A 22,933-nucleotide genomic window follows, 5' to 3' on the forward strand; every position below is an offset into this window, starting at 1 on the left:
CAGGGTGTCATTGTCTGTCTAACACTTTGCCAAATGCCATGAAATGTGGTCAGCACATCCATACTGAAAGAAGAATGAAATCTGTTATATTCATTTTTGCTTGTTCTTCCAGGAAGTGCACAATGTCAATATGAAGCGTACTGTAGCCCTTCGTGCCCTCCCGGTATACCTGCGTGAGGAGGACCCACAGTTCTTTAAGATGCTCAGTTCCTGATTATCTTGTTCCTGTTTGATATACATATGTGTATATATATAAATATATTAAAAAATATGAACTATGACTATGAATATTAACTATTAGCTGGCTATGAATAAGAACAATACATGACAGAGAATAAACTATAAGATGAAGATGTTAGATGTTATGACCAAAGTCCAGATTGTGTAGGAGGGCTAAAATAGCCTACATGACAATTGTACAACAGTCAAAGTAATAGAGAGAGACAACTGAGAGACACAGACTCTTGCTTAAAAGTCCATCTCTCCCCTCCCCCTTTGTGTGGTATTGAAGAGCTAGATGGCCCTGGGGACAAAGGACCTCCTCAACCTGTCTGTAGAGCATGACAGTGACAGAAGTCTGCCACTGAACATGCTCCTCTGTTTAATGAACGCGCTATGTAGTGGGTGGCGATCATTGTCCATGATCGCCAGCATCCTGCTCATGGTCCGTTTCTCTGCAGTAGCTGTGAGTGACTCTAGCTCAATGCCGACAACCGAGCCAGCTTTCTTTACCAGTCTGTTCAGTTGCCCAGCGTCTCTCTTCTTAGTGCTGCCTCCCCAGCACACCACAGCATAAAACAGGACACTGGCCATGACTGACTGGTAAAACATCCTGAGTAGCTTACTGCAGATATTGAATGACCGCAGCCGCCTCAGGAAGTTGGCTGACCAGTCCAGTTTATTGTCCAAGTATAGCCCCAGGTACTTATATGTGCTGACCACCTCCACATTGACCCCCTCAATGGAGACTGGTAGCATGTGTGGCTTCGATCTCCTAAAATCCACCACCAACTCCTTGGTCTTTGTTGCATTCAGCTGCAGATGGTTGAGCCTGCACCATTACACAAAGTCATTAACCAGATTCCTGTACTTGTACTCCTGTCCATCCCTGACACACCCCACAATTGCAGTGTCATCCGAAAACTTCTGCATGTGGCATGACTCCGAGTTGTAGCTGAAGTCAGAAGTAAACCGGGTGAACAGGAACAGTGAAAGCACAGTCCCCTGAGGCGCTCCAGTGCTACATACCACAGTCTCTGAGAAACAGTCCTTCAGTCTTACGAACTGTGTTCTCTCCGTCAGGTAGTCTGTTATTCAGGATACCAGGTGAGCATCAACCCCCATCTGCACCAGCTTATCCCTCAATCTGACAGGCTGAATGGTGTTAAAGGTGCTAAAGAAATCAAAGAACATGATTCTCACAGCACTTTTCCCCTTGTTCAGATGAGAATGCACTCTGTGCATTAGGTATATGGCATCATCCACGCCCACCTTCTCCTGGTATGCAAACTGAAGTGACTTTCAAAAGGTGAGTTACTCTGTTTTGGTTGCTACCATAGACATCAGTGTTTATTCTCGAAATATAAACTTTTATTTCAGTACTTCTGTAATCATTTTAATATTTGTAACACAGAAATACCGATACTGTGTTGTTGAAAAGATTGTGAAAGTAAAGCTGTTTCATATTGGCAACTGCTCTCTCAGCGACAGCGCAAACAGATTTGAATGTTCCAGTGTGTAGTTTTTGTCATTTAGGGATAAGATCGCGAGATCGAGATCGTCTCTCTCTCTCTCTCTCTCTCTCTCAAAACGTATACGAGTAGCGCGAGTGCTTTCATTACTATTTTAATACTCATGAGGTGAGTGTGAGACGTCGCTATTAAAGGATAAGCTCCCAGCACTTCGCCCACACATCGGCCCAGAACCGTTTTTGGAACCGAAACTTAGGAATTTCGCACGGTTCCGGTATTTTTCAAAAAACACTACCGGTTCTGGATAAGAACCGGTTTTCGGTTCCCAACCCTAATCTGACCTCAGGTAAAGTTACTTCTGTTTTATCCCTTTAGGCTCTAACGAGTTTGGCTGTTTCTTATATTATGTAAAATTAGTGTGTTATTTAAATATTTGTGAATGTTATAGTTCTTTTATTAATGTGCACAACAAAGAAAGAATAAAATACAACAATATATAAGAAACGTATTTCATGTGTGTGTATGTTGTATATGTGTGTGTGTGTGTGTGTGTGTGTGTGTGCAGGTGCCGTTCGTCACAATGAGGTTTCTGATCTCACTGTGTGTGCCACTACTGTTACTGATTAATGGTGAGTGTTTTATAATCTGTCTTATAAAATTACAGAATCTTTTTTCTCAATAATAAACTATTATTCTTATATTGTGTATTTAACAGGTGTAATAACCAATGGACAAACAACAGGTACAATCATTCTTTCACTTCATCCAATCTTCAATTCATCCTTGGTTTTTCATTAAAAATGTTGAATTAAATGTAGTAGAAATAATTAATATGATAAAATAGTTTTCCTATTGATATAAAACCTCATGTTTTAGCTCTTTCTTACATATTGATTTTAACAGGAGAATCCAAAAGAAAAGAAAAAAAAACGTTTATTTGGAGTCACAGAAGATTATTACTAATACATATACATTTCCATCCAAAGTGATCATGTGCTCTAGTAACCCGGGGAACCCCCGAGTATTACGTAAGAGGGATCCCATGATTGAGTCATACATCTAGAAACAATTAAGCAAAATAACAGATATTCCTCAGATACTGTGTTGATATTCACGAGTTACGTCGTTGTTCTGGAAATGCTCCTCTGGCTGAGAATTACTGAAGAAAGCAGGTATCCACATTGAAAAGTTTGCTGTATAAACGCAATAAAAAGCATTTCCAAAATTGGGTACTATGAGATGACACTATTCTACATTTAAAAGGACATTTAAAATTGTAAAAGCATTAACAAATGACTAACAGAGCATAAATAACCTCAAAAGGTTGATTATTTCTGCAGCAATATTATAGACGTGTTAAATATCACTGTAGTGTTCAAAATTGTTCATTAACTGATAATATTTGTGTATATATATATTGGTTATTTGCATCATTTTGAAATACAATATATATTGTATTTATTAACCTGCTTTATAAACATTCCAGTAAACACAGCTAATAGGGATTAGAAGTGAAAAAGGGAGACAATTACATTTTAAAGCATCTGTTGCACACACAAGAGTCTGTTTTTTCTGGTGGCACATATAGTTTTTATTTCTGTCACACACTGTAAGATCTGCAAGTTCAACAAAGACAACAGTATATTAGTTTCTGTATCACACAGTGTTGAAATAGCTGGCAGTGTGACTTCTTCAGGTCAACAAGTGAAACGCTCTCTTTCAATAAACTCATTACACATTTATCTGTTATAAAGCATGGTCACAGAAAATTAAAACCGTGTATTTCACCTAATAAAACATTACTGACATTAACATTTCAGTAGGCTACTAAGCTTATAAAGCTCAATTGACAAATACTAACTCTATACAAGCACCATTTAACGTTATAACTGTAAACTCTCTTTACCAAACGATTGAGTGCACTGAAACATAATAAATCTCATTTAAACATTGTAAAGCCGCGATCTCCCGCACGACATCCGACAGTGCGGCCGCGGACATCCGGAAGCAGCGCGGGCGAGCAGGCCGCACTCCCGCCGCGGGTGCGTCGACGCGGTCATTCTCATCGATTCCATAAAACAAAAGCATAAATCTAACACATCGAATTTACTTATACACCAGTTATGATGTCACATCACTTTACTTGCCTGCAAGTTCAACAAAGACAACAGTATATTAGTTTCTGTATCACACAGTGTTGAAATCATAGATTGTAAAACAATAGGACACGCTTGGTTGAAATAGCTGGCAGTGTGACTTCTTCAGGTCAACAAGTGAAACGCCCTGCGGCTCACCACTGCCCCCTAGCGTCACCCTCCAGTATTCGCAGGTTTAAGTGACATTAACATAGACATCTATACTTAATAAATGGTAACCAACAATACATAATAACAATAACACATATGAATAACAACACAGTATTTGAATCTATATGACTACACATCCATGTGAAAACAAACCTGGAAAGAGACGTGAGGATTTAGGGAGGAAAATGAGAGATTCTTAGTGCATTCCAGTGAATTATTCATGGGATAAATCGTAAATTAAATGGAGAGAGCAGACCACAAATGCGCAGGATATGTTGTATTTTGTCATACTATTACAGCGGAATACAAAGAAAAAAATAATCAGGAGGAAAAGAAAGCAGTGATTGAAAAGAGTTTTTGACATAAATATTCTTGTTGTAAGCTACCACATCACATTAAAATACCAAGTGTTAAGTTATTCTGCTGATGTTTGAAAATAGAACATGAAGAAAATTTGACAGCTCATTCAGTCAAATTGACAGATATAAGGATTATTTGTAGCGGCTTACAGTGCGTGTCCACTGGCACTGAACGAGCGGAGCGAGCGTTTTCAATTTATTTCTATGGAAGTCGAGCTTTTTGGGATTGACAGTGGACCGGAGAAAGCGTTGAGAGCGGCCGAGAGCGTCAAAAGGTTGGGCCGTTACAAAAAGACGCTTGACGCAAAGCATCAATTTGTAAACAAAATGTTTTACACACTAAATCTAGCATACACTCTCAATAGAGACACAGCCCGAACCTCAGTGCTGCCGACCGCGTTGTTCACTTGATATTTGCATAAAGCCTTGTTTATACTTTCGCCTGGCTCCGCAGCGCGAGTCTCCGCAGACTGCGCGCGCACCTCCCCAAACAGACAAGGCGTTTATACCAGGGGGCCAATGTTTCATAAAACACTAAAGCTTCCCCAGGCGCCGCCATTGATTAGCAGACCATCACCTGCTGTTAGCATTCCATTGACTCCCATTAATTTTGGCGTCACTTTGACAGCGAATAACTTTACATCTGAGGCGTTTAAAGACTCCATTTGTCCATTATTTATTTCTAAAGAAACACGAAAATGTATAAAAGGCTCCATTACCTTGTATCTTACGTTATGGCCCCGTAGAAGCAGTTTTTGTAAAAATATGCTAACGATTGCATCATAACCACGCGACTCTCTGTCGCACAGTAGATAAATTACCATATAGATAGGAGGAGAAGCTCGCGGGCAATCGGGGAGACGTGGAGGCAAAATGACAAAATAATTAATCAGAATACTTAGCAAAAGTTGCTCCTGCTCCTAGCTCATGGACACCTCCTACTCACGCTCTCCGTCTCTGCAAGTTTCGGAAGGGAATGATTCAGATTTCTCTTGGCACAGCTACTAGAAGACAGACAGGTTGCTCATGTCACATCTACATTGTCAAGCTCAGTAATTGTCCTCTAAACCATCAGGAATCAGCAGTGAGAGCGGACGCGTCGAGTATAAACCTAGCTTAAGTCGGCCCAACCTTTTGACTCTCTCGACCACTCTCAACTTTCTCCGGTCCGCTGTCAATCCTAGTAGGCTTTCCTGTAGCTCAAACAGTAGAGCGTTGGCATTAGCAATGCCAAGGTCATGGGTTCGATTCCCAGGGAAAGCAAGAACTGACAAAATGTAAAATGTGTACCTTGAATACTATGTAAGTCGCTTTGGATAAAAGCGTCTGCCAAATGCATAAATGTAAATGTAGGAAGTGGGGGTTCACCTGCACCCGAAAGGTTTTTTTTTTTAACCTGTTTTTTTGTAATCCTTAAGGTGTCTAGAAAAGGATTTTCGGCTGTGAAAAATGAAAACTTTAAATCTACATAGAATCTGAACAATACATCCTACAGACACACCCATTTTCTCTTCGTCTTTGCATGAGGAATTGATAGATATGAGGATTGTCATGATTAGATGATGTATAGTGCATAAATACTCAAATAAACACCAAAAAATGTAAAAAAAAAAATGGTGACATTGGATCAGTGGAACTCCTCCCCTATGGACCCTATTGATATACGTTTTCTAAGTTTTGTATTTTTACAGTCTTTAAGATGTCTAATAAACAAATGTTGATGATCCCCACCTGAAATATTGCCACATGTATGTCTTTTCTGGCTATATTGGTTGCCACCCTGGATTTCCAAAAAAAAAGAACATTTACATAATGTCTTAACTGTACATTATGTAATGACAAATGTCTTTTTCAAACTGTTATATATTTGTAATGCTTTAGGTGTCTGATAAACATATTCCCCACTTTAACATATTGTGCCAAGTTTTTAATTTAGATTTGAATCAATTTGAAACTTAGAGTAATAAGTGTGGTCGAAAGTCAATAACACTGAAGGCCATCAGAAACTTAGCAAGCCCAAAATACATAAAAAGCTGTTTGGAGAAATCCAGTGCCACACTGTATCAGTGCCGGCCCATCTTCCCACCAAATGATTGATGATAATCTGGGAAATTAAAACTGATACATGCTAATCATCCTCAAAAAAGAGAAGGGAGATAGTGATGGTGAGTCTGAAAAATATACTCCTCTACCAAGTTTCCAGTGTTACCAAGTCAACACTGTTATACTATAATAGCTAATTGGCTAGTTGGTGATCATTGCTAATCATGCCCAAGTCAAAGTCTAAGTCAAAGAAACACAAGGAAGAAAATGATAGTGAGTCTGAAGAGTTCAATCCTGCTACAAAGAAATCCAAGAGAGATGATGGTGTCAAATCAAAAGACCATGGTCCTGAAAATTGTATTTTACATGTACATGGCTTTGAGCATGCAGATTTCACACCACTTAGTAAAATTAAAGGGTCTGCTACTGACAAGCTGGCTCTGCTACACAGCATTCATGATAGACGTCTCCAAGAAGCTCTTGATTCGCATTTCGCAGGGAGGATGTCTGTAATCTCATTCCAGAGAGTCTTGTAGGTGCCAATTTAGAAACAACTGGCTATCATCGAGCCTGCTACCAAAAGTTTACAAAGAACCAGGGACGCTTACAGGAAAGACCTACTGTGACATCTCAGCAAGCTTCAACATCACCACGTAAATGTGGGTCCTCCTCAGCTAAGCAGCTGTTCCCCCCAGAGTGTATCTTCTGTGGAAAGCTGGAAGTGAAAGTATTGGGAAAGACAGAACGATGCATCAAGTTCCCAGTATATAAGGCTAAGGACAGAGCATTGAAGGAGCCTATATGGAAACAGATTACACCTCAAGCCTTTGAACTTGGACTTCACTGTCTACATCGCATGGTGCAAGGTGAGGACCTTTTTGCGAGAGAAGCAAATTACCATCAGTCATGCTGCAAGTCATTCAACCTGAAATATGCAAAGCATATCACATCCCGAGGTAAAGCCCTTGCTACCAACCCTGTCAGTGAAACAGAGCAGACTACCATGGCTGCTGCACATCAGATGTCATTTAATGCTGTACTTGATGTCATTCAAGATCAAGTGATAAGACAGAACAAGATTGTGCGGCTTGCATTACTGCGTCTTGTCTACGCCCAAGAGTTGGAGAGAAATGGCTTCCCCAATCCCGAGTACAGAAGTGAGAAACTGAAGAGAAAACTTGAGAAGCATGAGAGGATTGGCATTTCTATGGTCACAGCAGATTTGAAGGGTTGTATCACCCATAGCTTGATATCCAGTGCTAGCTTATCCATCTCAGATGCAGTGCATATAAGATGGGGAGCATGGACAAGTATGAAGATGAGGCCCTTCTCCTTCGTGGTACAATCAAGAAGACATACAGAGAGTCAAATTCTCTTCCTTGGCCTCCCACAGCTGATGATCTGGTCATGTGCTTGGATGACCTCCTCCCATCTAATCTCATGAGGTTCCTGACCCTCATGATTTCTGGTGATGCTGACTTGGAGAAGAGTGAGAAGACAAGACGCCTTGTGCTGTCTATAAGTCAGGTATGACAACTCTCCACTTTGATATATTTTTTGCCTTTAACTATTGCATATGTTTTATTTTGTGTACACTATAGTTGCTTGAACACTTCAATGGTAATTGCTTTCTTTATTATTTCAGGACATCTGCCGTGCTGTGACAAAGGGAGAGTGGAAGTTGCCTAAGCATATCCTCCTCTGTACCACTATACATCACCTTTATCGCAGTAAACTACTGACTACTATTCTCAGTAGGCTAGGTCACTGTGAAACTTACGACTTTGGCTTGGAACTTGAGACCGCTCTAACCAAGGCCCTCAATGAGGTTTCCATCTCTCTCGGTCCACAAATTATTACTGGTGAGGGAAACTATGTGTTTCATCTCGAGTGGGACAATCTGAACAAAATAACGACAAACATTCATGGCTCAAATGTGGTGAACTGGACCGGTGGGATCATGATACAGGAGGTCAAACCTGGATTTGATGCCCCCAACTCTCTGGAAATTCAACGAATGCTCCCACTCTACGAGCGGTACAAGACACGCTCTCTTAAGATAGACGTACGTGAGAGCCTAAACACCATTCATATCTATAGCCGAGTCGGCCCCAAATTTCCTGAGGGAGCAGTTTTTACTCCACCCACAGCAAACAACAAAGTCTACTCAAACTGCATCCAAGAGTATCGTGTCTGGCTACTTGTCCGAGTGGTGGGAAGCAGTGGATCAAAGCAACTTGTAGAGGGTACCCTGGAACCAGTGTGGTCTTGTGGACCTATCCTCCCCACTTCACTCACTGACTTGCTGGAGGAAACTGTTGAGGAGATGGATGGAGATGGTGAAGAAGACGAGGAGCAAGAGATTGATTATGAAGATCTGCTGTATGATGAATAGACATCATTGCCCTTGACCTTTGATTAGAATAACTTTTTTCTATTTAAGTTTATTCTAATGGGGATTTGTTATACCCTATATATACACACATATTTGACTATATGAGTGGTTTTCTGTTTTGTTTCAATAAATATAATACCAATATAACGGTTTGAATAGTAACTCCTTATTATGGGAGATGTTCATTTGGACCAACATGTGACAATATTTCAAGTAGGGATCATCAACATTTGCTTATTAGACATCTTAAAGACTGTAAAAATACAAAAGTTAGAAAGCATATATCAATAGGGTCCATAGGGGAGGAGTTCCAGTGATCCAATGTCACTGATTTTTTACTTTTTTTTTTTTTTTTTTTTTTGAGTTTATTTGAGTTTTAATGCAGTATACATAATCTAATCATGACAATTCTCATATCTAGCAATTCCTCATGCAAAGACGAAGAGAAAATGGGGTGGATTGGGATTCTGTAGGGTGTCTGTAGTGTCTGTAGGATCTGTTCTGGGGTGTCTGTAGGATGTATTGTTCAGATTCTATGTAGATTTAAAATTTTCATTTTTCACAGCCGAAAATCAAGCACAGACACAAAAGATGATACAAAAAATCACATATGGGACAATAATTTGCATGGGGAACATCAAAATTCCTTTTCTAGACACCTTAAGGATTACAAAAAATTAGGCTAAAAAATATACCTTTCGGGTGCAGGTGAATTTTTTCTTTGCCATCAAAGTTCCAATACTAAGTTCAACATCGTTATTCAAGTGGTGAAAATAAATATACAGTTCCTTAACACTCAGTTATGATCAAGGTGGCAGCTCTTTTTTAATTAGTGAGAGAGGGGTATAAAGGATACACTTGTTGTAGGTTTTGTCAGTTTATCTAATAATCCATTTTCAGTTTACCATCCCAATATCTTCTCTTTCAGACAGACACAGATGTTAGATGTTTAACTGTACTCTTGTTTTTTGACACCTCAGTGAATGAGTCTTTTTTCTTTATTCTCTCAGAACCTACAACTGATCCATGCTATGATTATAACACTCTTGATGAATATTGGAGAGACATACGGCAAAGCCCATATCAGTACTCTGGATATGATGACACTCTTGTTGAATGGAGTGGCTGGTATCGGCTGTATTTGAATGGAGAAAGTGCCCAGATGTCTGAGTGGTGTGTGAGTAATGTGGGATGTGGTGGTGACACTGGACTGTATCTCAGCGGTTCTCATCCAACACTTGAGGATGGAGTAGAGACCCATGAAGTCGTGGGAAATAATGCATGGTGGTGGTGGAGTGATTCCCGTGAGTGCGGCGCCTACAATTCCACATCCATCCGAGTCAAAGCCTGTCCAGGAGATTATTACGTCTATGAATTGGTCAAACCCATCATATCAGCTCCAAGGCCTATGTACTGTGCAGGTACAATTTTAACCCTTGTCTCTGGGATTTTTTTAATGATTTTTTATTTCAATATAATGAGTAAATGCTCTATATATTAGATAATTTAACATACATTTTTTGTTTTATGAAAGTAATCATGTTTTAACTAGTTATAATCAGTGGTGTGCAGTCCATTATCTATTATGTATAGTAGGTTATGTTACAGATCAATAGCACCTAGATCTCTTTGTAACGCAATTCCTCAAATTACACCTTATGCCATTTGTTCAATAATTAATATGTATACTGTATATGAACGTATCATAATATTACTCTACAATCCTCTTGTGCCTATCTGCAGTCAAGTTTTTGTCTCAGAATAAAGCATATTTTCATATCTCCATGACAGTTGCTTTCCAAAGCATCAGCAGTGATCCCTGCTACAACTATGAGTCTCTGGATCGTCCCTGGAGAGCCAACAATGAAAGTGGAGATTACATTTGTGATGAACTTTTCTCCTGGAATGGCTGGTACCGGCTTCTCTACTATGGAATGGACATCCGGATGCCAGAGACCTGTGTTAGTTCATACAGCTGTAACACATACATCAATCTGTGGCTCAGTGATCCTCACCCTCAGATAGAGGATGGAGTGGTGACCAGGGAGGTCTGTGGTCGTTATTATTGGAGTGACTGCTGTGAATACAAGACAAAACCCATCAGGGTGAAAGCGTGTCCAGACAATTACTATCTCTATGAACTTGTGAATCCAGTATGGGGGTGTTCAGGATACTGTACAGGTACTGTGGTTTCCTCATTTATTTAAGTATTTCAAACCTTTTTGTAAATGATTTCTGAATGACATGAATTTCCTTCTTTTTAGATGTCAACACTATTTCACAGGCAGTTTCCACTATAAGTCCAGATATATTCACTGGATCCAGCATCACATTGAGTAAGTTGTAAATAATATATATGAACGAATATATGAGTGTTATTAAAAATTACATTTTTTTTTCAATAAAAGATTTGCATTACAGTTTAAATGGAAATTGTTATGCATAAACATTGTGTATAAAATGGTTTATGAATCTTATGAGTATTACAGTGTTTGACTGGCTCAGATTTGCACATGTGAAGTTCATCATTGTAATATAACTTGTTTGTTTTGGTCTCATCATCTCTCACTAACAGATTATGATCCGTGCAATAACTACAACATACTCGACAACTACTGGAGAAGCACACTCAATTACTGGCCTAGTAATGGATTCATATCTGATCATGATGACACTCGTGTAGAATGGGATGGCTGGTATCGACTCTTCATTAATGGATCAAGTGCTCAGATGCCTGAGTGGTGTATGACTTACATGTCATGTGGAGGTTATATTTCTCTGTGGCTTGGTGACTCTCATCCTCGGCTAGAAGATGGAGTTGTTACTCGTGAAATTTACGGCTCCCGTAATGATCAGTGCAGTCGCTACAGATCCGACCCGATCCAAGTCAAAGCTTGTCCTGGAAATTATTATATCTACAAATTTACCAGACCAACTCTTTCAATCCCAGATCCTGTATATTGTGCAGGTATATTCGTTCATCTTTATATTTGATGTGCTTATCATGAATTGTATTGGTTTGAATTCATATTAACATCTCAAATATATTTAATCTTCAAAATATAATGCTTTCTTTCTCCTTTTTCCTTAATAGTATCTTTCTCTACCCCAAGTGTCGATCCCTGCTACAACTATACCAGTCTGGATGAGCCTTGGAGAGCCACAGACAACTCTTATAGACAACTCTATAATAACAATGGTATGTGTGATTTTAATGTGGAGTGGAATGGCTGGTACAGGATGTTCTACAATGGTGAAAATACTCAGATGCCAGAATCATGTGTAAATCAAGGCATATGTGGCACTTATAACCCACTGTGGCTCAGCGGCCCTCACCCACAGCTGGAAGATGGAGTGGTCACCCGTCAGGTCTGTGTCTCCTCATGGAATGGCTGCTGTAACTACACATCCCACCCTATAAGAGTCAAAGCCTGTCCAGGAAATTACTATGTTTATGAGTTTGTCAAGCCAATATTTTGTGGCGCTTACTGTACAGGTGAGCATTTACTTATCCAATCCTCATTCTTTAATTTTTTTCTGGATTTTGTTTGAAAATTATTGATGTTGATATAAAATGTTCCTAATACCAGATGCCTCAAACCAGTCCATCTCATCAGCGTCTACAACAACAGAGACGATCCCATCTGTAGAATCCATGACTCCACCAATCACAACCACTGGTAAAGTATTGTGTTGCTTCCTTAATAAACTCTCTTGAGCATCTTTTTGGACATGCATTTTTTCTGAAACATGGTTTATTGAATTGTTGAATCATTATTGAACATTGAAATGTTCCTGATTATCACATTAAGCAAATGCATTATAATTTCTACAGAAACAGATAATTAAAAAAATCACATTAACAAGAAGTAATACAGCTCACAAATGAATATGCAATTCAAACTCTTAAAATGGAAACAAAGAATGCATTTTTAGGCAAAGTGAAGTACTGAAGTGTTGTAAATAGTGAAAACTAAACCACCAGAGTTTCTCAAACACATTTTGTAACACTAAACTTATTTTTTAACCCCCAAACCCTTAAGTTGTTCCAAACCTGCATGAATTTCTTTTATCTGCTGAAAACAATAGAATAAATATTTGTAACCAAACAGTTGAGGGGCACAACTGATTTCCATAGTATTTATTTCCCATACTATGGAAATCAATGGTGACCCAAAACTGTTTGTTAAAAAACATTCTTCAAAATATCTTCTTTTGTGTTCAGCAGAAGAGAGAAATTCATAGAGGTTGGGAAAAACTTGAGTGCGAGTTTATGATGACAGGATCTTCATTTTAGGATAAATCTTCATTTACGGCTCGGCTCGCTTTACTTTGACTGGGTTTGCTTTTCCACTGCAGTTTAGTACTGCTGTAAAGTGGGTGGGATTATAGACTGATCGTTATAGTTGCAACAAATCCAATGCCGCTGGTAGTGACGATTCTCTCTGACCAATCAGTGATCTGCAGTGTTAGCACGTCACATTTTAGTATCCTACGGCTCGCTTGGAACCTCAAATGAGGTGGTACTAAAAAAATAGTACCAGGTACTAGGTGTTGTACACAGTGGAAAACCCCCCAAAAGTGAGCTCATGCAGTGGAAAAGCACCATTTGGGCTCAATTGCAAAGGGACTCAAGTTTAGATGTTTTTAACACTTGTTTTGTCAGCTAAATGAGTGGAGATGTTCTGAAAGCTCATGACAAATTGTCTTCAGCTTTGAACTTAAAACACAAATGAAACAGGGAGCTTAAGTAAAGAGCGTTCTGGAGACAACGTTTTCAGCTCAACTTCTAAAAAAATGTTTTTATCACATCATCCATTTATTCATTCAGCAAAATGTATATTTGTAATGTTTCCATGACAACAGCTCCCCCTGTTGATCCCTGCTACAACTACAATATCCTGGATGATTCATGGAGAGCCACCAACAATCAACATTCCTCTCAAATAATGTGTGACTCTGCGGTTAGCTGGAACGGCTGGTACCGTCTCTTCATTCAGGGTCAGAGCGTTCAGATGCCAGACAAATGTGTTGATGAGTATAGTTGTGGCACTAATGCTCCACTGTGGCTGAACGGAGGACATCCAACAGTTGAGGATGGAGTGGTCACTCGAGATGTCTGCGGTCACTGGAGCAATGACTGCTGCTATTTCCAATCCAATCCCATCAAAGTCAAAGCCTGTCCAGGAGATTATTATGTCTATGAGTTTGTGAGCCCAACTGGCTGCAGTTTGGCATACTGTGCAGGTAAATATATTTACATGTGCCCTTCATTTATGTGAGACATAATTGTTATTTATGTAATATTTATCATTTATTTCAGATTCAAGCAACATCAACACTACCACTACTACTGTCACGCCGGAGACAACCACAGATGAAACTACAACCATGCCTTTGTGAAAAAAAAGTGCACTTTAGTGTTCTTTTATAAAGTGTACTTATACAAATAATATACTTTTTAAATATATACACTTAAGTGTGACTTAAATGCAATGTTCCCTTTCGTTGTCACTCCGAGTTACGTCGGATGACGACGAATGGGGTTTCGCTTAGAAAGCCTATCATCTTTGAGTATATAAAACGAGCCAATGGCAAAGAAATGCCATGGGTCTGCGGAATTTGCCCTCCAGCCCCGCGCCCCGCTAAACGCCAGGCCAAGCGGTGCTCCTGAGACGGGCTGCTCAGAGATGGCAATCAGTTTTGTGCAGGAGACAGTAGCAGGGCCGCTCCTTCCCCCGGTGGAGGGCCGGGGGAGAATCCTTGGTTTTCCCACTCCCGCTGCTCGTCCCTCGACGGGCAGCACCCTAATGTGGTTAAAGACAGAACTGACATACCCATCTCTGAGCCCACAGAGGTTGCGGACGACAGTGCGCGCCGCTCACGAGCCTCGCCACTCTCGTCCCCCTCTCTCGCCAGTCCCCTGCCAGAGCACGCCCCCGAGGGACGCTGGTCCTCCCCTGGCCTCCTCTGGCAGGACGCGGTTTATGACCGTGCCCCCGCACCGGGCCGCTATGCCACCCACGCTTGGGCCGGTCATTCCGCCTCGCTGCACCACCGAGGGTACATCTGTGGTCCGCATGACCCCGCTAGCTCAGTTCCTGGAAGCCTGGTTACAGCTTCCTGGACTGTCTCGCTGGGTCGCGAGGACCATCAGGCTCGGCTACGCGATTCAGTTCGCACGATCTCCTCCCCGCTTCGCGGGAGTCCGCTTTACGATGGTCGGTGGCAATGCCCCTGTTATGAGAGCGGAGGTCGCAACCCTACTGGCGAAGGGTGCGATCGAGATTGTCCCTCCAGCCGAAGTGAAGTCCGGCTTCTACAGCCCCTACTTCATTGTACCGAAGAAAACTGGTGGGTTACGACCGATCCTGGACCTACGCGTCTTGAACCACTCCCTTCACAGGATGCCGTTCAAGATGCTCATGGCCAAACGCCTTTTCGAATGCGTGCTTACGAGCGAGCACGCGCAGTCTCTGCTGGCTTGCCTTCTTCAATTCGAGGGCAAGAGTGTGGTTCCACTGAAACTATTTCAGAGGCTCCTGGGGCATATGGCATCCGCAGCCGTAGTAACGCCGCTCGGATTGCTTCATATGAGACCGCTTCAGCTTTGGCTTCGCGATCGAGTCCCGAGGTGGGCATGGCAACACGGCACGTTCCGAGTCCCAGTGACTCCGACCTGCCATCAGACCTTCACCCCGTGGACGATCTCAGTTTTCTTCGGGCCGGAGTGCCCTTAGAACGAGTTTCCAGGCATGTTGTTGTGCCTCCTCCACGGGCTGGGGCGCCATGTGCAATGGACATGCTGCCGCGGGCTCCTGGACAGGACCCCAGCGCCTTTGGCATGTCAATTGCCTCGAGTTGCTGGCTGTACGTCTCGCCCTGCACCGCTTTCGTGCGTTGCTCAGGGGTCGTCACGTACTAGTCCGATCGGACAATAGCGCCACAGTAGCGTACATCAACCATCAAGGTGGTCTACGCTCCCGCCGTATGTCGCTACTCGCTCGCCACCTCCTCATATGGAGTCAGAAGCATCTGAGGTCGCTTCGAGCCATTTATATCCCGGGAGACCTGAACCAGGCAGCCGACGAGCTGTCTCGGCTTCAACCTCCCGCTGGAGAATGGAGACTCCATCCCCAGTTGGTCCAGCTGATTTGAGATCAGTTCGGGGACGCACAGGTAGATCTGTTTGCCTCTCACGACTCGTCCCACTGCGACCTGTATTATTCCCTGACCGAGGGCACGCTCGGCACAGATGCACTGGCGCACAGCTGGCCGCGGGGCCTACGCAAGTATGCGTTTCCCCCAGTGAGCCAGACCCTGCGCAAGATCAGGGAGGATGAGGAGCAGGTCATTTTGGTTGCCCCGTATTGGCGCAACCGCACCTGGTTCTCAGAACTAGTTCTCCTCGCGACAGCACCTCCCTGGCCAATTCCCCTGAGGAAGGACCTGCTTTCTCAGGGACGGGGCACCCTTTGGCACCCTCGTCCCGATCTTTGGAACCTCCACGTGTGGTCTCTGGACGGGACGAGGCAGGTTTGAGTACCCTACCACCAGCGGTGGTGGCTACCATCACTTCCGCTAGAGCATCGTCCACGAGACATGCCTATGCGTTGAAGTGGAACCTCTTCGTCAACTGGTGTTCTTCAAAACATCAAGAACCCACGAAATGCCCGATCAGTGTCGTGCTTTCCTTCCTGCAAGAAGGGTTGGAGCGAAGGCTGTCTCCCTCCACCCTGAAAGTGTATGTTGCCGCCATTGCCGCACATCACGACGCAGTTGATGGTAAGTCTTTGGGAAGGCACGACCTGATCATCAGGTTCCTGAGGGGAGCGAGGAGACTGAATCCTCCTCGTCCTCCCCTCGTACCCTCTTGGGATCTCTCAGTGGTTTTAACTGCCCTGCAGAGCGCTCCCTTTGAGCCTCTGCAATCAGTGGAGCTTAAGTTCCTGTCAATTAAGACAGTGCTCCTGGTTGCTCTGGCCTCCATCAAGAGGGTAGGGGACCTGCAGGCATTTTCGGTTGACGAAGCATGCCTGGAATTCGGGCCGGCTAACTCTCACGTGATCCTGAGACCCCGGCCTGGATATGTGCCCAAGGTTCCTACCACCCCCTTTCGAGATCAGGTAGTGAACCTGCAAGCGCTGCCCTTGGAGGAGGCAGACCCAGCCTTGGCACTGCTCTGTCCAGTATGCGCACTCCGTGCTTACGTTGACAGAACGCAGTGTTTCAGGACCTCAGACCAGCTCTTTGTCTCTTATGGTGGGAAGCTGAAGGGAAAGGCTCTCTCCAAGCAAAGGTTGTCTCACTGGATAGTGGACGCCATTGCTTTGGCTTACCAGCAGCAAGGTCGACCATGCCCCCTTGGTGTGACGGCCCACTCCACTCGGAGTGTGGCATCCTCTTGGGCTCTAGCGCATGGCGCCTCGCTAACAGACATCTGTAGAGCTGCAGGCTGGGCGACACCTAATACATTCGCGAGATTCTATAATCTCAGAGTGGAGCCAGTTTCTTCTCATGTACTTGCTTCAACTAGCCGGTAATAGATTCTGCTCAGGTGTCTTCGCTTGCTCGCCATTCCTCTCCACGGACGGGATACGTGCGATATTCTCCTCAGGTGAGCCTAATAAGCCCTGAGTCTCCTCCATCACTGACAACAACAACGCCAGAGTTATGCCACCGGCAGCTTTCGCGCTTGGCTAGGTGCCTCCATGTGCATGGTTCCCCCTCTGGGCGACCCCCACATGTGTATTCCACTGTAAGCCTCTCTGAGCATGTGTATTCCCTTGGCAAGCCACCTTGCAACCCCTGGGGTTGAAATATTCCACCTGCGGCTGGACACCCCAGTGATTCTCCATATGTAGCCCTTCGGGGTCATATGTGTATTCTAAGTCCCCCCCTTCAGGCTGGGCATGATTGCATATTTCCACTGAGATATGCTTCCCAGTGTACCTTGGTATTCCTGTGTTAAGTAGGAGTCCTTTGTCCGTGCCAGTCTCACGACAGGGAGCTCAGACTTACGCAGGGCACTGGAAGACAGTCGAGAGGTGGCGTGATTACACTGGGAACCCCATTCGTCGTCATCCGACGTAACTCGGAGTGACAACGAAAGGGAACGTCTCGGTTACGTATGTAACCCTCGTTCCCTGAGTAGGGAACGGAGACGTTACGTCTCCCTGCCACTTCCGCTGTACCGCTGGAACGCCTGAGTTCAGTCTCGGCTCCTCAGCGAAGACATATCTGCATGTTGCCAGCGCACTTCCTTATATACCCCCAGGGTGGGGCGGAGTTACGCTATGCAAATTCCGCAGACCCATGGCATTTCTTTGCCATTGGCTCGTTTTATATACTCGAAGATGATAGGCTTTCTAAGCGAAACCCCATTCGTCGTCCCTACTCAGGGAACGAGGGTTACATACGTAACCGAGACGTTTTCGGTGCACTGAATGCACATTAAGTGTAATTGATTTCAAATATATCACATATTAAGTTGAAATAAAATGCAATAAGTTGTCATTAAGAGTGTTTTTTGGTACAACTTAAGTGGGACTTTAATACAACTTTATATTTACTTTCATAATTGCTTCTAGTGTCTTTAAAATTGATTTAAAGTGCACTGCTCAATGTACTGACAATCAATTAATGTGAACTAAAATGTACTTTAATGTCAGTTAACAATACGCTTAAGTGTGAATTAAATGTAATGTTTTCACCGCTTAAGTGCATTTTATTTGTATTTAATTTCAAATGTATCACAAATTAAGTTCATATTAAATGCAATTAGTTGAACTTTTGAATGCTTTTTTTAAACAACTTAAATGGGACTTTAATACAAATTTAATAAGTACTTTCATAATTGCATATAGTGTATTTAAAATATAGTTAAAGTGTACTGTTTAATGAACTGACAAGCAATTAATGTGAACTAAAATATACTTTAATGTCAGTTAACAATACACTTAAATGTGAATTAAGTGTAATGTTTTCGACAAACGTATTACATATGATATGTAATTGATTTCAAATGTATCACAGATTAAGCTCAAATTACCAAAAACAGAAATTTTGTTTGTTAATATTTGTTCCAAGGAACATACACATTTTTCTGGTCATATCTTTCAATGCAGTTAATCCCCATGGGGAATTTCAAGCTTAAAGCTACACTGTGTAATATTTTCCCCCATCTAGCGGTGAAATTGTATGTGACTACCCAGTGAATATTAGTTTCTGTTCCTTTCAATTGTGCCTATGACGTGCTTAGCTGTAAGTGCCTATCCTTTAACACCATGTTGGAGCATTGTACATATTGTACATTGTAATTATTCCTAAACGATCTTGATGCGTCACTTAAATGATAATCAATGTGATGTTATCCCTAACTCAGTGTCAAACAAAGTGTCAGGCACAGGGAGAGTCAGTGTGCGAGCTATGTGCCACAGGTCCCTGAAGAAAAAGGAGAGACCTCACAACTTGAGAGTAGGATATAGTTCACATCACATTATACTGCACTTGCTAGGATTAAGGTTTGTTATCCGTGAGTAGTAACTTTTTCTTCTGTTTTCTTCCTAGATTGTCCTCGAAGACTCCTCCCCAGTGCAGCTGTATGAGACGGTGTGCTCGTGTTCTGCTGGCAAGGCACTCCTTTTTCAGATGGCGACCTACTCTCAGCTCCGCCTCCTTGCTGTGACCCCAGCTGGCACAAGCCAACGACTATGATAATTTTCAGAGCATTATTATTATCAGTAGCCACATGTGCAGGGTGTAGTTTGTCTGTGCATAAAAGACAACATTTTCCACACGTTACATTTAACCACCTCTGAAATACCATTTCTTTTTACTTTTATCAATCTCACAGTTCTCATTACAAAGTACACATGCACATGTCTGTAAATTGTTTCATGTTTATTATGTATATAGTTCATTACAAACCTATACAAGGTGCCTTTTGTTTATGTAATGTATACAGTTTTCATTACAACCCTATACAAGGTGCCTTTTGATGATGTATATAGTTTTCATTACAAACCTATACAAGGTGCCTTTTGATGATGTTTAAAGTTTTCATTACAAACCTATACATGGTGCCTTGTTATTGTTAAGTGTTCAGCTCAAAGACAGATGCCGCTCTTTCTGTGTACAGGTAAATGTCAACACCCACTGCGCATAGACACGTCGAAACGACGTATTTTCTACGTCGTTTTTGCACGTCCAATTTTGCTCCCCTTGAAGGTGCAGACTGTGACGCCAGATGACGTCTTTTTCCGACGTCTTCCGCACGTCTAATGTTGACGTCCGTCCACAAAAGTTCGTTTGTGGGAAGAAGGAAGGAGACGGGGTCGGCTTGCTGTGGATCGTGTGTTTTATTAGATACTGTGCGTCTTTTCCAAACAATAATCGCGCTCAGTGCACTCAATCAAAACAGCGGCTTTATTAGGCACACACACACACACACACACACACACACACACACACACACACACACACACACACACACACACACACACACACACACACACACACACACACACACACACACACACACACACACACCTTATTCTTGCCTTTCCTGGGAATCGAACTCGTGATCTTAGCGTTACAAGCACCAACACTCTACTGTTTGAGCAGTATCTCAGTACCTTTGTATGCGTCTCCAGTTATCACCTGATGCTGAGACGATCAAATGGAGTTTTTGGAAAATGATCTTAAATAATTATAAATAATCTGAAGGCCTATTCGAATATGTATTAATCATGTTGATAATGCGCGAATGAGGCGTTAAGCGCGGCGCGGACGAGCGAATGAGGCGAATTGAGCGTCTGGCGCAATACGCGCGAGTGATTTGAGGGTGACGGTGCGTGTCCACTACAGCGGCAAAAGTCCGCTCAGTGCCGCTGGCAACGCTGTAACGTCTCCGCTTTGGGGTGTGTCTGTTGCGAGTGTGTTTAATCTAAGTTTTTTTCAACACACGGACAGTATAATCATCAGCAATGCACGCGATTACATTTAGAAATAGACAAGCTTTGTTTCCAAATGCACCAAGCAAAGATATCCTTTCAATTTTATAAACTTTTATAAACCCAGCCAATATAATCACACTGAACACATCCAAAATAAAATCTTTAACATATTTATAACAACTGCAAGGGGTCTAATTTGTAAACAAAATGGTTTAAGCACTAAATCCAGCATAAACTCCGGCACAGTTTGCATATTTTTAAACTCTCAAAACAGACGTCACATTCCGAACCTCACAGCAATTGGCTGCCGACCGCGTTTTTCGCTTGATATTTGCATAAAGTCGAGAACTGCCCAACCTTTTGACGCTCTTGGTCGCTCTCAACGCTTTCTCCGGTCCGCTATCAATCCCAAAATGCACTGCGGGAGCGTGAAGCTCGACTTCCATAGGAATGAATTGAAAACGCTCGCTCCGCTCCGCTCGCACCGTGCCAGTGGACACGCACCGTGAGAGAGCGAGAGAGAGTGAGATAATTCTGTTTAGTCCAGAGGATATATGGCGTTTAGGCTAAAAATAGGTTCGGCGCTTATCGCGGTTTGGAAAGAAACTGCATCTTGCAGTACATTTTAAACAAGGAAATAGAGATTTGGCATGAAACGTGGATGGAGCGAATAGGTTCAGTACACAGCAAAATGACATGACAAACTCTTTTTTTTAAATGGCGTTTATTGCGTAAAAAAAAAAGAAGTAATAGTCATGTAAATTTCCTGCACCTGTCATAGACGTCCAAATGACGTCCAAAAAAATTACCCAGTTCAAAGGTCCAATGTTGAACGCAATATGACGTCCAAGTTGGGTCATGGTTGGACGTCCAAATAGTGGACCTAGTTTGGATGTCGAATAGATGTCCAGAATTGGTCATGGACCGACGGACCCAATATAGACATGATCTGCACGTCTATCCGACGTCCAATGTTTAGTGGGCAGACTTAAGTCATACAGTTGTGTATGTACAAACATAACTAAAATATACATGCCTGTAGCATGCTTGTGCATATAGTTATTAGAGTTCTCAACGGGTCGGGTCGGCCCGACAAACCCGACGGGACCCGCGGGTTCGGGCCGGGTTCGGGCCGAAAATATAAGCAAATGACTCGGGTCGGGTCGGACCTCGGGCTTAATTTTTTCCGCTCAGTAAAAAAAAAAAAATTTATTAATCATCGCTGCTGTTCACCGTAAAGAAAGTCTGGCTGCTGCGTGCAACGTGCATCGCGGGTGCAGACCACCTTACACCGCTGCGTCCAGCCGTGCACGCCTTTAGCCTGGACGAAGAAGATGGAGTTGCCGTTGGTGAAAAGTAAACTTGCCGCAGGTGAATTCACTGTCGCCAGTAAAGGAGTGGGAAAATCAGAGGTCTGGAAAGTGTTTGGAGTGGTGCTGGATTCTGAAGGAAATTCAACAGGTTATGTGCAATGCTCAAAATGCAAGGTGCTGATGAAATATGACAGCAAAAAAACAGGGTCGTCCAGCCTGAGCCGCCATACATTAAACTGTGGGCATGATTCGACCACCACCACAACGCAGCAGAAGCAATCAATGACGAAGTTCCTTGCCAAAAATGTCTTAAAACAAAACAGGCAGTAACAGAAAAATGTGTTTACATGTGCGCCAAGGACATTAGGCCATTTTATTTTGTTCAAGGAGACGGTTTCTTAGAACTTGCACAGGAACTCATAAATGTTGGTGCAACACATGGCAGAGTTGCTGCAAGCTCTGTCCTCCCATCTCCCAACACAGTAGCAACACACTGTCGGAATTTGGCAGAGGAAAAAAGAGAAGAGCTTGCGAAGCAGGTGAAAGAGATCCTGAACAAAGGAGGAAAAGTGGGAATGTCTACAGATATGTGGACAGACGACTTCAGAAAGATTCACTATCTGTCAATAACGTGCCAATATGTTACAGAAGATTTTGAATTGATCGGAAAGAATCTGACCACGGCAATGTTTCCCGTGGATGAGAAAAAAACGGACGATAACATCAAGAGGGAGCTGGTCAAGCTCTTGGTCACCAAGTTCGGGTTCGACCCACTGTCTTTAAAAGACATTGTTTGGGTTACAGACCAGGGAGCAAATGTAATTAATGCTCTCAGGTCATACACGAGACTTGACTGCATGGACCACGTC

The 22,933-nt window shown here is 42.7% G+C and overlaps 1 protein-coding gene across 1 annotated transcript; it reads left to right on the top strand.

Annotated features, from left to right (window-relative positions):
• Positions 1 to 1,502: 1,502 nt before the first annotated feature.
• On the top strand, positions 1,503 to 14,197 carry LOC311096282 (uncharacterized protein; the record flags this gene model as incomplete). The annotated part of the gene is made up of 11 exons (XM_084135349.1): positions 1,503 to 1,528; positions 2,257 to 2,320; positions 2,407 to 2,433; positions 9,805 to 10,215; positions 10,586 to 10,975; positions 11,059 to 11,130; positions 11,370 to 11,762; positions 11,889 to 12,290; positions 12,385 to 12,474; positions 13,661 to 14,041; positions 14,118 to 14,197. Exons 2-11 carry the CDS (start codon positions 2,272 to 2,274, stop codon positions 14,195 to 14,197), a joined length of 2,295 nt encoding a protein of 764 aa, XP_083991475.1. The 5' UTR covers positions 1,503 to 1,528; positions 2,257 to 2,271.
• Positions 14,198 to 22,933: the final 8,736 nt, after the last annotated feature.

Source organism: Abramis brama, assembly GCF_963993115.1.
Source record: "Abramis brama genome assembly, chromosome: 14".
In the NCBI taxonomy this organism is placed as follows: Eukaryota; Metazoa; Chordata; class Actinopteri; order Cypriniformes; family Leuciscidae; genus Abramis; species Abramis brama.